We start from the raw sequence: 18,207 nt of genomic DNA on the forward strand, positions 1-18,207 counted from the left end.
CCGTGACTCCACTGCGATGTCCTTCTTTCCAGCCTATCAGATCACGTTCAGGAAGAACTCGTCGACCGGCAACGCCGCCACCGTTGACGTGCTGAGCCCCAGCGCTCGCCAGTACACGGCAACCGGACTGAAGCCAGAGACGGTTTATGTCTTCCGCCTCACGGCTCAGACGAGGAAGGGGTGGGGGGAAGCGGCCGAGGCGCTGGTCGTCACCACAGAAAAGCGAGGTGCGGCGTCTCTTACATCCTCGTGTTTCACAGCCGCAGGCATGTTGAGCCAAAGTTTTTAAAGCCCCGGAGCTGAGAGATTATGAAACGTCGCCTAATTTTAAAATGATGTGTTGCTGTACCAGGCTGCATTTCGGTGGGTCAGTCATGTATGAAATGATTTTTGCTGCCCCCGTAAATATAAGTTTAAAATTCCACTTCAGGAAGGATATAATCCCTTACGTCTCCATATTTGGAATTGTGAAGCTTAATCTGTAATCTCTGTGGTGATGACTCCTGCAGCGCGACCGCAGCCCACCAGTCGCCCCGTGGTGCCTCAAGAGGAAGTCCAGGCTCGGCGAGTGCTGTTGTCATGGGAACCAGGCAGCGACGGCCTGTCGCCCGTGCGTTACTACACGGTCCAGTACCGAGAGCTCCCAGACAGCAACTGGACCGTCCACTCCGCGTCCGTCCGCCACGAAACACACTCCTACACAGTGGACAGGTAAAGAATGAATTCAGAGCTCATCGCGTCCGACAGTCTCCATGACTCACGCTCTTTGTTCTGTTCTGTTTGTGCAGATTAAAGCCCTTTACTTCCTACCAGTTCCGCGTGAAAGCCACTAATGACATCGGCGACAGCGAGTACAGTCAGCAGAGTGAAGCCATCACGACTCTGCAGGACGGTAAGAAGTTGTACAAACAGATTTAGGTCAGGAATCGAACCGTTTCAAAGTGTGTCAGTGTCCCCTGAAGCGTTGTTTATGTGGCGAGTCTTGTGTTCATTTCCAGCTCCGGACAAAGCCCCGACAATTCTCTCTGTGACACCGCACACTACTACATCTGTGCTGGTCCGCTGGCAGGTACGAACACGACCGCTGGGATCATACATGAATCAAAATCTTCTGTATTAATACAGGCTTACATCCAGCCTTCCCTCCCGCACTCCAGATGAATATGCTTTTCCACAGAGCTTCTCTGAAAGTGAACAGATAGTACATGAGAATGAATACACCATCAGATGTATAACAAAGGAGACACTGAAACCTGGGGTTTCCAAAAGGAGACGAATGGTGATGAACAGGGGGATTTATGGGGAGAGGTGGAGCCTTCCTGGGTGGAGAGTTAAGCCAATCAGTTCTCAGGTGCGAGGCGGAGCCTCGGAGTGGTTAAACCAATAGCGAAGCCCGTTAGAGGGCTCCGCACGTATTCATAGAACTGAAGTTACGTTCAGTAACTATTATTTCTCAACCTTTTTGATCTCATCTTTCCCAGAACAAATGGGCCCATTCAATAGAACTGACTCATTACTCTTGATTTCATTTGTGATCAATAACCATATTTAATCTGCTTGTGAAATGACATGAAACCATGTGATCATTGTAAAGATATTTGTCATTGAAACCAGAAGCAGATCCAGGTGTGAATTATTCATTAAATTTACTAAAGAAAAAAAATACACCTCAAGCAAACTGCTGAGAAAATTTGAAAAACTGAATAAAATAAATATGATAAAACCATGTCATGAAATAAAAAGAATATATTTTATTTAAACTCCAAAGAAGATGTAAGTTAAGATTAAATGAAAGTATCATCATAAAAAATAATTTTCAAAACTGCTTCGACAGGTGCTTTCATGAACAGTTTTTACTGTTGAAGGGATGACATCACTTTCTTTATCATTTTTTTCTTTTCAAGAATTTAGAACTTAGTCAAATGAGCCGTAAACTGTCCTGAACTCCATTGTTGTTTACTGTGTAGAGATTTGCAGGTGTCAAGTCAATTCAGTGACACATTACTGCCACCGTATGTGGCCAATGTTAGTATTAAAAGTGTGTAAAAACAAAGGTGGAAAACAAAACAACTTTTAGCGGCCCTCAAGGAGGCACTCACGGCCCAACCAAGATGTACACAAATGAAAACAAATCGATGAAATTGATTTTATTTTTTATTAGATCAGCATTATTTTGTAACATTTTCATTATTAGTTTTATTTATGAAACACATTTTATTTTAATGGTTGTTTGTCAATATTCTATAACATACTATATGATATACTATCACTGTATCAATTCATAGTTTTATATATTTATTTTCCATATTTAAACATATATTATGTACTTCTATATTTTTTGATGGGAAATTTGATATGACATATTTTTATACTTTAATATTGATAAAATAAATACACGTAAATAAATGGAAAAATGTTTATCATTGTCCCCCAAATTGGGTTACTGTAAACAATGTAGTTTATGTTAAGAAATTCAAAGAGATTGATGGTTATAACTAGTAATGTGCTCATGAGGCTTCACGAAACAGTGGCCTCATTTTCAGAGCCCACTACATGGCACTCTCTGCCCTAAAATCTATGGATTTTTAACTGTTCCAATGACAGCTTTATTTTAAAAACAGTGCCACCTACTGAGTTCTGAAGGTGGAGACACTAGTTCGTAAAGCCTCATCAGCCCATCTTAGAGCAGACACTGCCATCTAGTGGGCTCTGCAAATAATGTTTCATGAAGCCTCATCAGCCCAAAACTACTTAAAACCATTTCCCCCCAACAAATACAAACGTTGACATAGCAATATGATAAAGTAAGTTCTGTTTTTCAGCCTCCGTCTGAAGAGCACATCAATGGTGTCCTGCTAGGGTTCCGGGTCCGATACCGGGAGTTGAACTACGACCGCGTTCGCAGTTTCAGCGTCCGCACAGTGAACAGTCCCTCCAACAACTGGGCGGACCTCACAGGTGAGTCGACTTCCTGCACACTCCCCAGAATGGATGTTACCCACCCAAACTTCCTCTTCATCTGTCCACCAGCTCCGTACAGCGTCAGGAACTTGAGCGAGTCCTCACTCACCCAATATGAACTGGACAGTAAGTTTGAAAATCTCCTATATTTCCTCTTAATCTCTTCGCCCATTTGCAACCGCGGTTTCCAAAAAAAAGAAAGAAATACAATGATTCCAGCTTCCCACACATTGCTATCCTCAGAGGGGCCACAGCTCTCTGATACCATGTGTGTACATCTCTTTAATCTTCCCAAGCTGTCCTGTCGTTACTTCTCCTAGTTTTAATCACGGACAAATCTTCGAAGCACAAAAAAACTCATCCTTTCATCCATCTGCTATAATTCCAGCCCACTGCCATTTTGTTTAGTTTGTGATGTTGCCTTGCCACCGGGCACCACAGTGTCTCTCTTGAGGAAAATCCTTTTTTTGGGCGGGGGGCGCCTTTTATCTTTAATCTTCTGTTATAATGATGTTGTTGATTTCCTCTCCTGTGCAGACCTGAGTAAACACAAGCGCTATGAGATCCGGCTCAGTGTGTACAATGCGGTGGGAGAAGGTCCCAGTAGTGCACCACAGGAAGTGTTTGTGGGAGAAGCAGGTGGGTTCCTTGCTCCAATTATCTTCTTTTTAATTGGTGTTTCGAGGAATTGCGAGTGAAATTGTCGTGTTCATAGTTGTGTTCATCGCAGTGATCCAAGTTCCAGAGTGGGGATTTCAGTGAACTATTTACTGACCACTTTTCCGTGATCGTAACATGCAAGATGCCCGACAGCTGTGGTCATGAGGTGGTCATAATGTTCTGGTCTGTTCAGTGCCAACGGCTCCACCTCAGAATGTGGCGGTTCAGTCCTCCACGGCGACGCAGCTGGACGTCACGTGGGATCCTCCACCTCTGGACGCGCAGAATGGAGACATCCAAGGCTACAAGGTTTCCACTCAACATTGCGGTCCCAAAAGAGCCCCGCCTCACGCGCTCTCCTCTTCGGTCCGCAGATCTATTTCTGGGAATTTCAGCTGCAGAATGAGACCGAGCGACTGCGGACGCTCTTCCTGCCGGAGCTGGGGGTGAAGCTGAAAAACCTCACCGGTTACACCACCTACATGATCAGCGTGGCTGCCTTCAATGCTGCTGGGGACGGACCCCGATCCCTGCCCACCAGAGGGCGCACTCAGCAAGCAGGTAACGGGAGCAAATCCAGGCAGCTTGTGTTCTTGTCCAAGTGACCAAGGGGGTCCATGCTTCCCTTAACAAAGCATCATCGTCTTTCAGTGTTTAATTGTTATTATTATTGGGTTGAGTATTTTGAAGCTGCTGCCTATCCATAACAGGTCTCATATTTATTTGATTTTTTTTTTTCATTTTTTATTGAATTGGGAGGGCAATTTTGGTCAGTTATATTACATTTTCCATGTCAGGAAAAATAAATAGTTAAAAAAAAAACGTTTTTAACATTACTGTATTATTGAATTGTTAATATATTATTTAAGATATTTACCACATGATGTTTTTCAAAATGATTTCAATAATTTTTTGTTCAATGACAAAGTAATTTTCTTCATATTGTTTATATAAGTATTTTGTAACTCATTCAGTTTGAATGATAATGGTCAAGCTCCAAGGAACTCATGAAATCATTTTATTTTCATTAGATCATTTGTGAAATACATTTTTTATATTAATAGTTTGTCATTATTCTATAGTATACTGTATGTCATTGTATCAATTCATAGTTTTATATATTTATTTTCCATATTTAAACCACATTGTACTATATATTATGTACTTTTATATTTTTTGTGGGAAATTTAATATGACATCTTTTTATACTTTAATATTGATCAAATAAATACACGTAAATAAATGGAAAAATGTTTATCATTGTCCCCCAAATTGGGTTACTGTAAACAATGTAGTTTATGTTAAGAGATTGATGCTTAAAATGAGCGATGGGCTCATGAGGCTTCACGAAACAGTGGCCCACTAGATGGCACTCTCTGCCCTAAAATCTATGGATTTATTGAAAAAGCATGTGGTTACATTCTAAAGTTTTGTATTAATGTGGTCGTAATCGCACTGTATGGGCCTCAGTTCGGGTTCATACACTCTGTCGTCTACACAGGTGTGTAGTTGTCACTGCGAAGTCGCAGCCGTGGTGTCTATTCCACCCACGCTGCGGCTCATGTGAGGTGCGCAGTGATCAGAACCGAAATGGTCGAAGGAAGATAAAGTTGTGCAGCCAACAAGGTCATCTGCAGCCAAGCCACATTAATCTAAAGACAGCAGAGGCGGGGCCTTTCTGTCAGCTCAATCTGACGACTGGCATCACCTTATAAAAGCTAGGACCTGATGGAAAAAAAAAAAAAAAGGTGCCAATAATTAAGATGGAACACCAGGCAGGAGCTGCTTTTTGGTATCAACAGATTTTAAGTGGTGATGGAGGCTTTTCTCTGGAGAATTCAAGGGCTGAAAACTCATTCATCTTGCTCTTTAGTTTCACTCGAATCGCTTGTCCCACACAGAAAATAATCTCTGTAATCTGGCAGGTAGCCAAGCAGCTACGGACAGAGCATATTTTATTAAGTATGGACTATGTATTTCATAGGTAACATGTCTGTCCAGTGATATTTCAAAGGCCATTTGAGTCTTAATGTGGCTGCTGGATCTCATTGAACATCCCGCGCAGCTTGAGTGCATCTCACCACTCTCCTCCAGTCATTTGAAACAGTTGCCGCAAAAATGGAACCTGAGTGCTTTCCAATACATTACAGCCTTTTTTTTTTATTTTACTTTTTCTTTTAAATCACAATTCATGCCCGATAATGCAACCCAAATTGATTCTGAATAAACACTGACGTAAACTCACGGAGACACTTCGCAAGACTATGAATAAATCAGCGAGGGAGGCGCAAATAAAATAACTGCGGGAAATTGCCTCGCATGGATTTGATTATTTAATAAAAATGTAAAAAAGGGGGCAAGTGAATAATCGCATCGGAAAGTGAGGGTTTTGGAAATTAAGGCAGATTTATTCTTGACTGGGTCGATTTGAAATGACAGCATGGACGGAGAGGGTTTGTTTTGAAGTCAAATGAGCCGTAAACTGTCCTGAATTTTCTTACATTTGATTTAAGGGGAAAAGTGTTTGTGCACAACTGTGATCTGAAGATCAGCGATGCATTCACATGATGATCATGAAGGATTTCACGGAACTCATGCTGCTGCTGAGCCTGGCAGAGCTGTTGGGGAGTGGCTTGCACTTGGGTAAACTTTGGTGAGAAGGCGAACAGAGGAATTTATATGAAGATAAAGGATGCAAGAAAGAAATGAACAGAGGAAGAATGAGGACGTGAAGGATGCGACTAAAGAAAGAGGGAGAGGAAATGAGGAAAGAAGAAATCTTTCTATAAATCTGCAAAGGAAAGGGAGGAAAGGGGAGGAAGGGAGAGAAATAAAGGGGGTTTGGATGAGAGAAGAGAGAAATCTAGAGATGATGGTGGGAAGAGATCAGCAGAAGGAGGAAGGAAGGAAGTGACTAAAGGCAGTGGAAGAGAAAATGGAGGAAAGATGAGAGGAGAAATAAATAGGATGAATGAATAAAGGACTGGAGAAGAATAAGAGCGAGAGAAAGGAAGGGAGGAAAGAACATGAGCAGACTAAGGAGAGGAATGGAGGATTGTCATGGAGGAAGAGAGGTAGGGTTTCTAGAGAGAGATGATGGGAGGAAGAGAGAACTAAAGGAGTCGCCAGTTTGATTGCTGGGGCCTCTGTGTAGGGCGTGGTTTTCCCTTAAGCACTCCTGTTTCCTCCCACTCTGTACACAGATGTTAGTTGATGCATAGACGTCAGGGTTCTCCCCATGATCTGAGCCTGTGGAGAAGGAAGGAAGAGACAACTCAGTTTAAAGGACATTCACAATAAGAGAATTGAAAAAAAGACGAAAAGAAGCAAGAGAAAAAATGGAGGAATGAAGGACTAAAGTAAATGAAGACAATGGGAGGGAATATTAATAGATTAGATTAATAGATAGATGGAAGAAGAAATGAAGAGAGGAAGGAGAGGAAAGACACAAGGAAGTCAGCAAAATAAAAAGGAGAAAAAAAGAGAAATAATGTAGATTTTTTTGGTGAGAAGATAGGAATTTATATGAAGATGAAGGATGCAAGAAAGAAATGAAGAGAGGAAGAATGAGGACGTGAAGGAAGCGACTTAAGAAAGAGGGAGAGGAAGTGAAGAAAGGAAAAAAATATTTCTAGAGAAATGGAGGAAAAGGGAGGAGAGAGAGAAATAAAGGGGGTTTGGATGAGAGAAGAGAGAAATCTAGAGATGATGGTGGGAAGAGATCAGCAGAAGAAGGAAGGAAGAAAGTGACTAAAGGCAGAGGAAGAGAGAATGGAGGAAAGATGAGAGGAGAAGTAAATAGGATGAATGAATGAAGGTCTAGAGAAGAATGAGAGCCAGAGAAAGGAAGGGAGGAAAGAACATGAGCAAACTAAGGAGAGGAATGGAAGATTGTCATGGAGGAAGAGAGGTAGGGTTTCGAGAAAGAGATGATGGGAGGAAGAGAGAACTAAAGGAGTAAAGGACGAAGGAGTGACAAGCTCGGAAGGAAGGATGGACAATGGTTTGTCCCCTCCCCATTTCCCTCACCCCCACCAGAGTTGAGGCAGGACTCTGTCCTTGTCTTCGTGACTCAGCTGTCATATTAAGACTGACATATTACAACCGAGAAAGTTAAGTCGTCTTGAAAGTTTCTCGTGCTGCTGGCAGATTTACCGCCAGTGATTGTGCAACCCAGACACGGCGGATGGTTGCGAGTCTCCTACTGTATGAAATGTCAACTCAGCTATTCTCTGGATTCACTTAACCTGACCGGGCAAATCCCATAAAGCCACTTCCTGTTGTTCATCAATACAGAAAAGTGTGTCAGTGAAGCGGCTCCTCTCGGTGCATGTCGGGGCCTAATAAGAGCCGAGTGCGCCGGGACACATATAGATGAGGCTCCGCCACACAAAGACGTCTGTGTTTGCTCACTCCCTCCTCTGTGCCTTCAGCACAAATACGGTTTACAGTACAAACTTCCCCCTCTCGCGCCGCTCCCCCGCACCCTCTCTTGAAAGCTGCAACGCCGGTGAAGGCCACAAAGTGCTGAGAACTAAAAAAACTCAGGCAACATTTTTTTGGCTCAGTGCAGCGCAGGGCAGTCGGAGCACAGCCAACATAAGCTTTTTGGAATTTTATGCAGAAACTGTGGCTAAATCCCAACTCACGGTGGGATCTGTTTTGGGTCAGCAGGCGGAATTCTCACAGCTCTTGTTCAAGGTCAAAGAGTGATTATTACACGGCCGTGTCGACTTTCGGCTTGATTCACACGAGCTCTGGCGGCTGTTGACGTTCGTGGAGTTTCAACATGTCAGTCTTGATTACCGAGCCCGAGGAGAACGTGGTATCACCAGGAACCGCAACGTCCAGACCGAAAGTGTATTTTTAGACATACCGTGATATTGATCTTGAATCAATGTCACCACAAGAATCTAGGGTTTTAGGAATTGGAGTGGAAATCTTCCCAGCCTCAGGAATGTCCGTAAAAGGCTGGATGATTTCCCGCTGAAAGCAACAGCGAATCTCCAAAAAATAAAAATGCCAAAATCAGGATGGAAGCATTCACTGGTCAAAATTCCTAAATCCTAAATATTTGTCCACAATTTCACCTTCACCTTCTTCTGCCGCTTATCCGGAGTCGGGTCGCAGAGGCAGCATTCAGAGCAAGGAAGCCCAAACTTCTCGATCCACACAAACCTCCTCCAGCTCTTCCCGGGGGATCCCGAGGCGTTCCCAGGCCAGACCGGAGACATAATCTCTCCAGCGAGTCCTGGGTCTTCCCCGGGGTCTCCTCTCAGTAGGACATGCCCGGAACACCTCCCCAGGGAGGCGTCCAGGGGGCATCCGGATCAGATGCCCGAGCCACCTCAACTGGTTCCTCTCGATGTGGAGGAGCAGCGGCTCCACCCCGAGCTCCTCCCGGATGACCAAACTCCTCACCCTGTCTCTAAGGGTGCGTCCAGCCACCCTGCGGAGGAAACTCATCTCAGCCGCTTGTATCTGCGACCTCATGCTTTCGGTCATGACCCAAAGCTCATGACCATAGTTGAGGGTGGGAACGTAGAATGATCGGTAAATCGAGATATTTCTCCACAATTTCATTTTTCCATATATGTGACTCAAAGTTGTACCAGTCAAAAAATGTATTATGAAAATTGAAAAACATGTATAAGCTGCATTTTCAGGGGAAATTTATTCGACAGAATCTGCTGTATGAAATGATAGCACTGACTTGAGCTTGACGTGGCATGAATTCAAGAACCAAGTCGACAGAGAAACAAGTAAAAAGAGGGGTGGATTTTTCCACATATATTGCACTAATGACCAGAAAAATACCTGCAAAGTGAATAAAGATCACTCATCTTCACTCACTCTCACGTCCAGCACGTACTGGAGAAGGATGGGGGTTTATATATTTTAATAAATACAACTCGCACCTGAGCATATACAAGTCACCGGACTAGCGAAAATGCATTATTTGGAAAATACTATAGCCTCATTCATCATGGATGTTTCGGTTGAGATGTTACATTGTACAATGTGTTCACCTGAAATTGGTGCACTGAAAATATTCCCTGCAAACAAAGTCTCCTAAAAACATGTCAGAGTAAAATAAAAATGTGACTTAGTTCTCAACTGGATCATCGATATCCATATTCCATATTCTCCTTTGGAGGTGGAAACAATCCATCAATGGCCTATGTTCCGAAAGGAATTTATTGGCTTAGGTGGAGTTCAGAAAATGGAAAATATGAGTTTTATTGTAATGTAGTGGTCCTTGTTTAAGCTAATTTTGTGATTAATTCTCCATTATTTTTGCAGTTTGGGAAAAAATAAAGCATTATTAAGTTGCGGTTGTGCCTCAGTCCCTCTCGTGCTGTCGTAAATTAATATGATATTTTGCTCGTATTAGGACCTTATTTGATGCTTGGATCGTCTCACATGCATCTTATAACTAGAGAGCAGATTGATATTCAGAAAATATTGTTGGATTTTCCATGAGAAGCGCAGCATGAGGAAGACGTCTGTTGCTCCACTGAGTGATATGTGTGAAAAGTGAGCGATCCATTTTCTCCTGGCAGCTCCCAGTGCTCCCAGCTTCATCCACTTCAGCGAGCTGACCACGACTTCAGTCAACGTGTCCTGGGGAGAGCCCAAGCAAGCCAACGGCATCATCGAGGGATACCGCCTGGTTTATGAGCCCTGCACTCCCGTCGATGGTGAGAACCTCCGCCCGAAGCCTATTAACTCCCCACATTCCTCACCTGGTTTCCTGGGATTTACAACCGCTAGCTTGGTTACCATCTTGCTCTTCACTCCTGCTGCTCCGTCTTCAGATAAAATCCCTTCCAGATGTGAATAGCTCGGGCAATTTTAGATTCACCGTGACCCTTGCTCTGATAAATGAAGTTCGAAAATCCTGCTAAGTCTTTGCACAGCTCGCTCTTTCTCGGAGAAACTAATAGCCGGCTAAGTGTGATTGCCTGGATCACATTGTTAGGTAAATGGGAGCAGAGGTGCCGCTCTGAGCCGAGGCTGCTGGAGTTCCTCCGCAGCCCATTAATGGACCCAAAAAGAGCAGCGGAGACTAAGAAAATCAATTGGCATATAATAAAAAAAAGCCTCCTGTGTGTTTCTGTGACTAGATTCTACAAAGTGAGTCGGTCTTGTTATCGCCGTCTTTGTCTCCATCTGTTCGACTTTGCAAAGCTTGCTGTGTGTCGCTTGCAGGAGCTGCATCTCTAGTCTTAGTGTTTTCTTCACAGACTCCTCTCCTCGCACTCCAGGTGTCAGTAAGATAGTGACAGTAGATGTGAAAGGCAGCGCCCCCTTGTGGATGAAGATCAAAGACTTGGCGGACGGCGTCACCTATAATTTCCGCATTCGGGCCAGAACCCTCACGTACGGGCCCGAGGTGGAGGCTAACATCACCACTGGTCCTGGAGAAGGTTGGACATTCCTGTGTTCTTGGTTTAGAGCGACTCATGCTGGATCCTTCCAGGATCACATTGTAGGCCATAACTGAGGATGAAAGGAAGATCAAAGCAAAGACATAAGGAGGAAAGAAGATAGAATAAAGGGGGGGTATGGGAAAGAGAGTACACTGAAAAAATATAAGAACAGAAAAGAAAATGAAGGTTTAAAGGAATGAAGGAAGGAAAGAAACAATGGAAAAAAGGTTGAGAGAGAAATGAATGGAATGATGATGAAAAGAAGGAAGAAAAAAGTGTGATTTCAAAATGAGATGAAGAAAGGAAAGAAGATGCAAGAGACATTCAAAATGAGAAGGGAAAAGTGGGAAAGCAAAAAGGAAGGAGGAGTAAGTTAAGATAATGAAACAGATATAAAGTGATGATGAAGTGAAGAGAGTCAAATGGAAGAGACACTGAAAAAAGGAAGAAGATAGGAGGAAGAAATGAAGAAGGAAGGAAGGATGAGAGACCACTGAAGACTCACCGATGGAGGGGAAAAGGAAGAGAGGAGAAAAGAATGTAGATGAATGAATAAAGGAGTGAATGGAGAAAAGGAAGAGTGAAAGGAAACAGAAAGAGAAAAGACAGAAATAAAACAAAGAACAAAGAGGAAACAAATATAGATTTAGATGGAAGGATCAAGGGATGGAGGAAGCGAGTCATAAAGAGGAATAAAGGAAAAAGGAGGATGGGAAGGAAGGAATGGAAGGGAGGTGGAAAAGAGAACGAGAAGATGTTACATGAAGAGATAAAGAGAGGAAAAAAGAAAGAAAAGGGAGAAATATCGATGGAAGGAAAAGAAAGGAAGAAGTCACAAGTGAAAAAGCCTTTCCGACAAACCAGTTCAAAACAAACTTTTTAAAAACGTTTGGGTGGGTCCATTTTAAGGAACTATTTCCCTCCATCTGCAGGAGCCCCAGGCCCACCTGGAGAGCCCTTCATCTCTCGCTATGGCGGTGCTCTAACGCTGCACTGGACCAGCGGTGACCAGGGCCGCGCACCCATCACCAGATATGTCATCGAAGCCAGACCGTCAGGTGAGACCGCCACTCTTCGTTTCTGAAGCCGCGTCACGTCCGTCGGCCATATTCCACCAACGCTGTGATGTCATCACGCAGATGAAGGCCTGTGGGACATCCTCATCAAAGACATCCCGAAAGAAGTGACATCCTATACGCTCAACCTCGACATGCTGCGAGAAGGGGTCACCTACGATTTCCGAGTAATTGCGGTCAACGACTATGGCTACGGCTCTCCCAGCGCCCCCTCGCCCTCCATCTCAGGTTCACCTTCAGAAGCCATCCACGTCTTGTTTGTTCAGGTGCTCACGGACCGCTCTCTCTCTGTGTGCAGCCCAGAAAGTGTCGCCCTTTTACGAAGAATGGTGGTTCCTGGTGGTGATCGCCCTCGTGGGTCTCATCTTCATCCTGCTCCTGGTTTTTATCCTCATCATCCGAGGTCAGAGTAAAAAATACACCAAAAAAGCAGACTCAGGTAGGAAGCAATTCTACTCACTGCCTCTGCTTTTGTTTTCCCTCCTCAGGGGTGCTGTTTATACAATCTAGTGACCTCCTGTGGTCGGCAATAAGCCCCCTGTCCAAATGACGCAGCTGTATTTTGGTGCGCTTTCGTGCCTTTAGGCCCTGAATAAACTTGCTGTTGTACCCGGAGTTTGCATAGTAAATGGGCTCAGTATGGAGCTTCAGAGCATTTCTGTCTTCTGTGTGTGTAACTGAGGATTAGCATGAATATAAGCCTCCACCATCAAGGACAGCGTGACAGGACATGAGGTTGCTCTTTAAAAAAAGGCATTAATGCATTTTTAAAACTCCAGTAAGGGTTAATATCACCAGAATTTCTGTTGAAATATTGATAGATTTGTTGTGTACAGAGGCGCAGCATCATTTTTCAGTGTGGTTCCATTTAGTGATTGCTTTCCTTTGACTGAGTCTGGGGGTGGCATTTAGTTTACAAGTGCTGAAACACGGTGTTGCACAAAAACCAAGCTACATGCCAGGTTTTACATGACACTTAAGAAAATAAGCTACTGAGGCAACCATCACGACTGGTCCAAGAGAAGGTTGGATCTTCCTACGGTCATTTATAGTAGACTCCAACAAGAGAGTAGATTCAGTTGTAAAGGGAGTATAAAAGAAAAAATGCAGAGGTGCAAATAAAGAGATAAAAAAAAAAAACAATGGAAAGAGAAAGAGAAAGAAATGAAAAACAACGGTTGGAAGGAATGAAGGAAGAAAGAAAAATGAATATCAAGATAAGACAGGAGAGAAGGAAGGAAGGATAGGAGGAAGGAAGGAGGGAGGAAGGTGGGAAATAAGGAAGGACGGAAGGAAGAAAAACTAAAGATAATGAAAATCAAGAGACAGGAAGGAAGAGTGGAACTAGGAAGGGAAAATGATGGGATGGGAGGAAGGTAAATAGAAAGGAAGGAAGTAAATTAAAGATGAAAATATGGACAGACGGGAGCTGGTAAGAAAGGAACAAGAGGAGGAAAAATGAAAGCTGATGATAATAAAGGAGGGATAGGAAGGAGGGATGTAGGAAGGAAGAAAGGGATAAAGGAAGGAATGAAAGAAGAAAGGAAGGAGGAAAAGAAGGAAGGAAAATTATAGATGATAAAAATAAAGAGACAGGATGAAAAGAAAGAAGAAAGGAAGGAAGGGAAATTAAAGATGGTAAAACTACAGAGACTGGAAGGAGGGATGGAAGGAAAGAAGATAAGAAGGAAGGGAAATTAAAGAGGATAAAAATAGACAGGAAGGAAGGAAGAGAAATTAAAGAGGATAAAAATAAAGTGGCAGGAAGGAAGGATGAAAGGAAAGAAGAAAGGAAGGAAGGGAAATTAAAGAGGATAAAAATAAAGTGACAGGAATGAAGGATGAAAGGAAAGAAGAAAGGAAGGAAGGGAAATTAAAGATGGTAAAACTAAAGAGACTGGAGGGAAGGATGAAAGGAAGGAAGAAAGAGAAATTAAAGATGATAAAATAAAGTGACAGGAAGGAAGGAAGGAAGGAAGAGAAATTAAAGATGATAAAAATAAAGTGACATGAAGGAAGGAAGGAAGAGAAATTAAAGATGATAAAAATAAAGTGACAGGAAGGAAGGAAGGAAGGAAGAGAAATTAAAGATGATAAAAATAAAGTGACAGGAAGGAAGGAAGAAAGGAAGAGAAATTAAAGATGGTAAAACTAAAGTGACAGGAAGGAAGAAAGGAAGGAAGAGAAATTAAAGATGGTAAAACTAAAGTGACAGGAAGGAAGAGAAATTAAAGATGATAAAACTAAAGAGACTTGAGGGAAGGATGGAAGGAAAGAAGAAAAGGAGGAAGGACAATTAAAGAGGATAAAATAAAGAGACAGGAAGGAAGAAAGGAAGGAAGCGAAACTAAAGATGATAAAAATAAAGAGACAGGAAGGAAGACAAATTAAAGATGATAACATAAAGAGACAGGAAGGAAGGAGGGAACTAGGAAGGAAGACAGCATGGGAGGAAGGAAGAAAGGATGCTGAATGTTTGAAAAAAAATGGTATTAATAAATGTTAAAATGACGAAGACAAGACAAAGAAATGGAGAAAGAAGAGAGAATGAAGATAAAAAACAGGAGTGGGGAATGAAACTAGTAGAGACTAACAGATGAATGAAAGCACTGAATCGAGAAAAATGAAATGAAGTGAGGGAAAGACAGGAAGGAAGTCAGCAAAATAAAGGCAAACATGAGTAGATGAAGGAAGGACGACATAAAGGGCAATGATGAGATGAGACAAGAAACACGGAGAGGAACATTAAACAAGAAAAACATGCTGAATGGTGTCAGATAGCTGCATGTGAGGCACCCATGTGAAAATGGACCGGCCGTTGGTTTGACCTCTAAACTGTGAAACTTCCGATGCTTGGTCAGTACTACCTTCTCAGAGAGAAGTTGTTGTTCTGTGTAGAAATTGATTTTTTTCTCTCAAAGAGTTCTGTCAAAAAATAGGACTTTGTCATGTTTATCTCAGCGATCCTTCATCCTACTGCGCAGTGAGCCAGAAAACCCAGGATTAAATAAAGAGATTTATCTCCTCCCCACCTCTCCCTCGGACACTTGTTCTATCTGCTGTCTTAAAGCGCAAACAGTGTCTTTGGCTCCAATGCACTTTTTTTTTTTTTTTTTTTTTTTTTTTTTTTTTTGAGACTATTGCACGTATTTTCATACTAGGCAAGAAATCTGTGCGGAAGCTTACGCCATTGGACAGATGAAGGAGGTTGCCTGGCGTCGTGCGGCCGGTGTGAGGAGGTGGAGGGCTGGCGAAAAGTTAAAGGAGGCGGATGAATAAATATTATTGTTGGTGTTTAACTGCGGCGCAGATCAATGGCAGGATAAATGGCTTGGCAGCGCTTTAATGATCCGGTCATTAGTCAGTGTGAGAGCTACACCACCAGTTGCTCTCCAACCACTGTATCCAGGAGCCAATTTTCACCATTGTGAATTATCGCGGCTGACATTTCTGCTCCTCTCAACTCTTTATCACTGTTTTTTTTTCCTATGAAAAGCATAGGGGAAGTTAGTCAGTGGTTTGTAGGCTGTTTGTTCATTTCACCAGTGGGGACAATGGCGGGAGACGGAGCGCGGCGGAGAGTCCTGTTGGCACCGATGACTGTTTGTCTTGGTCAGCGTTTGGCACAGTGGCAGGGTCGCGGGGTCAGTAAACAAACAGTCGGGACCAGGAGTGTGAAGAGCGCTCCTTCCCTCACCAGCCGCCTAAAATCTGCAGCGCGCCTCATGTGTTTGTTTTCACAGCGGCCTGCTGAGGACAGGGCATACAGAAAATGCAGAGTCTGTTAAGTAGGAATGAATCAGCATATCTGGCTTCAACAGTGTTTGGCTGAGCTGCGGATGGGGAAACAAGGATTTTTACATGAAGATTAAGACAATAGAATGTTGTTGGAGGAAATTTGCTTCATGTAATTATCAAAAAAAATGAAGAAAATCAGAGTAAAATATTAAGTGTTCATCCTCATGCATAGTTAAACATGAAGATAAATGTGGGAGGTCATCACAATTGGAATCAGAATTATACACAGCTTTATTCGCCAAATATTAACAATATACAAGGAATATTTCTCTGGCTGATGGTGACTCTTTAGGAATTTGCAATATTTGCGATGTTGGAAAAACTATATTAAATTATTATTATTATTATTATTATTATTATTATTATTATTATTATTATTATTATTATTGTTGTTGTTATTAAACATAGAAATATCATCCATAGAAGTAAAATTGTGAGCAAAAAAATATGAAGAATATACAGTTAAAAACTGTTTTTACATTTTTTTTTTACTTATTTTTTTGAATGTGATTTGGCTCAATGATTCATTAAAGTAAAGTAGAATGCAGAACTATATTTTTTAAAGGTTGGGAATATTCAGATAAAATGTATAGTTGGAATTCATTAGACTTGTTATCATAAAAAGAAAAAAAATTGAACCTTCATTAAAATGGAACGATAATAAATTAAAAGAAAAAAGTTCAAGTTTTAGTTCAATACATTTTTGTTAAAAAATACAGAAATTTTAAAAAAGCAAAAAACTATATATATATGTATATATATATATATATGAATTATGAATTGATCATATATTTTGTATAACAAAACAGCCGCTCCACATACGTCACGGTCCTATATACACGCACCAGCAAGTGTATTCCGAGTCATGGCTCTTTTAATGAAGTTATTTTAAGAGTCTAAACTGCGGAGGATTTAAAACCTCCAGACCGTGAAAAGTTTCCCGGTGTTCGTCCTTGAGAGTGTTGTGTTTTGTCTTCCAGGCTCCCACTCCAACTGCACATCGCTGCCTCTGACCCACGGGGAGATGGTGCGTCTGGACGAAGGACGCTTCCCGTCACTGGAACTCAACAACAGACGCCTCTCCGTGAAGAACTCCTTCTGCCGCAAGAACGGCATCTACACGCGGTCAGTTCACACCTGCTCCATCCGAGAATCGACCCGTGACATGTTGTTTCTTCCATTCATGGCATTGCAGAACAAGCCTTGAGCTTGAGCTTTTCACTCGGGTCGCTGCCATTCACTTTGGACGCAGCAGCGGCGGCATTTTACCGGCGGGGTCGGCGGCACAATGGCTGTTAATTAGCATTCATGAGCATCTGTGGCGGCTCTTTGTCTGTCCATCGCCGCTCCAGATAAAGTGTTTCCTTTTGCCCTCCTAAAGTTCCTTCTCGTCTCTTGTCTGTTTGGACTGAGCTGCTATCTGTGAACGTCCTTGGGTGTCACAATAATGAATGCATCGTTGATTCATCAGAAAGAAAACATTCGATATTTCATCAACTTGAGTTGCTGACTTGGATTTCTAAACTCCGCCCCGTGTCCCTGTCCTTTGTCGAGTTGTTCTGTCTGTGCTGCCGCCAGACTTTCTTTTGAGTTTCATTTAAAAGCCATGATGGTTCACGGTACTACATGTTTCCCATGTGTTATGTATAATAGATGTCAAAGGTACAGTGTAGCAAGTGTGCTCCAATGGAACGTTTGTTGTGATGAATAGTAGGAGTATTCACATGTAATGTTCCGAGTTAACCCTATAAGTGCCAGAGTTTTTCAGTGAAATATTTTGACTTTCATGTCACTATTTTAGGAGGCTGTAGCTTGAAAACCGTTTCCTCCATCGCTATCATTGAAACACACTTACAAATGTTGCTCAGGTTGAAGTTGCAGGTGTCCGCCGTTGGCTTGTAGTCGTAGCTAAATCAGGCACCAGATTTGCAGCTTGGCTTGTTTAAATGCTGCAGTGTTACCTAAAAATAAAGGTTTAAACAACAGGGGTGATGGATCAGCTATTCAATAACTAAACAATGCCTTTTTAATGTAAATAGTTTTATTATTATTCAAACAATAATAGAGATAACTATGTAAATATTGTTATTACATAGTTATTACTATTATTATTGTTGAAATCTCTACTTTAGAAAATGTAGTACAGTCCGTTCCTTTGTTAACTTTCTGGTCATCTTGTTTTCTCTGAAATGGGTGTTTTGTTGTGATATCGCTCCAGAATGTGGTTAGTGGGTCAAAGTAAAAAAATAAATAATACAAAAATTACTGAAATGAAAACA

The 18,207-nt window shown here is 42.2% G+C and overlaps 1 protein-coding gene across 5 annotated transcripts in view; it reads left to right on the forward strand.

Moving 5' to 3' along the window:
• sdk2a (sidekick cell adhesion molecule 2a) overlaps positions 1-18,207 on the forward strand; it is a 160,963-nt gene that overhangs the window by 132,785 nt on the left and 9,971 nt on the right. For 2 of the 5 annotated variants that reach the window (XM_053851941.1, XM_053851944.1), the window contains exons 29-43: positions 33-227; positions 510-711; positions 789-892; positions 999-1,069; positions 2,823-2,958; positions 3,031-3,087; positions 3,499-3,600; positions 3,815-3,930; positions 3,996-4,182; positions 10,185-10,322; positions 10,890-11,051; positions 11,987-12,112; positions 12,194-12,358; positions 12,429-12,569; positions 16,909-17,053. In XM_053851941.1, coding sequence (XP_053707916.1) covers positions 33-227; positions 510-711; positions 789-892; positions 999-1,069; positions 2,823-2,958; positions 3,031-3,087; positions 3,499-3,600; positions 3,815-3,930; positions 3,996-4,182; positions 10,185-10,322; positions 10,890-11,051; positions 11,987-12,112; positions 12,194-12,358; positions 12,429-12,569; positions 16,909-17,053 — 2,047 coding nt within the window. Of the gene's footprint in view, positions 1-32; positions 228-509; positions 712-788; positions 893-998; positions 1,070-2,822; positions 2,959-3,030; positions 3,088-3,498; positions 3,601-3,814; positions 3,931-3,995; positions 4,183-10,184; positions 10,323-10,868; positions 11,052-11,986; positions 12,113-12,193; positions 12,359-12,428; positions 12,570-16,908; positions 17,054-18,207 lie in introns of all 5 variants that reach the window. The other 3 variants (XM_053851940.1, XM_053851943.1, XM_053851942.1) reach the window with 2 other exon arrangements.

Source organism: Synchiropus splendidus, chromosome 19 (assembly GCF_027744825.2).
Source record: "Synchiropus splendidus isolate RoL2022-P1 chromosome 19, RoL_Sspl_1.0, whole genome shotgun sequence".
NCBI classification, from domain to species: Eukaryota; Metazoa; Chordata; class Actinopteri; order Syngnathiformes; family Callionymidae; genus Synchiropus; species Synchiropus splendidus.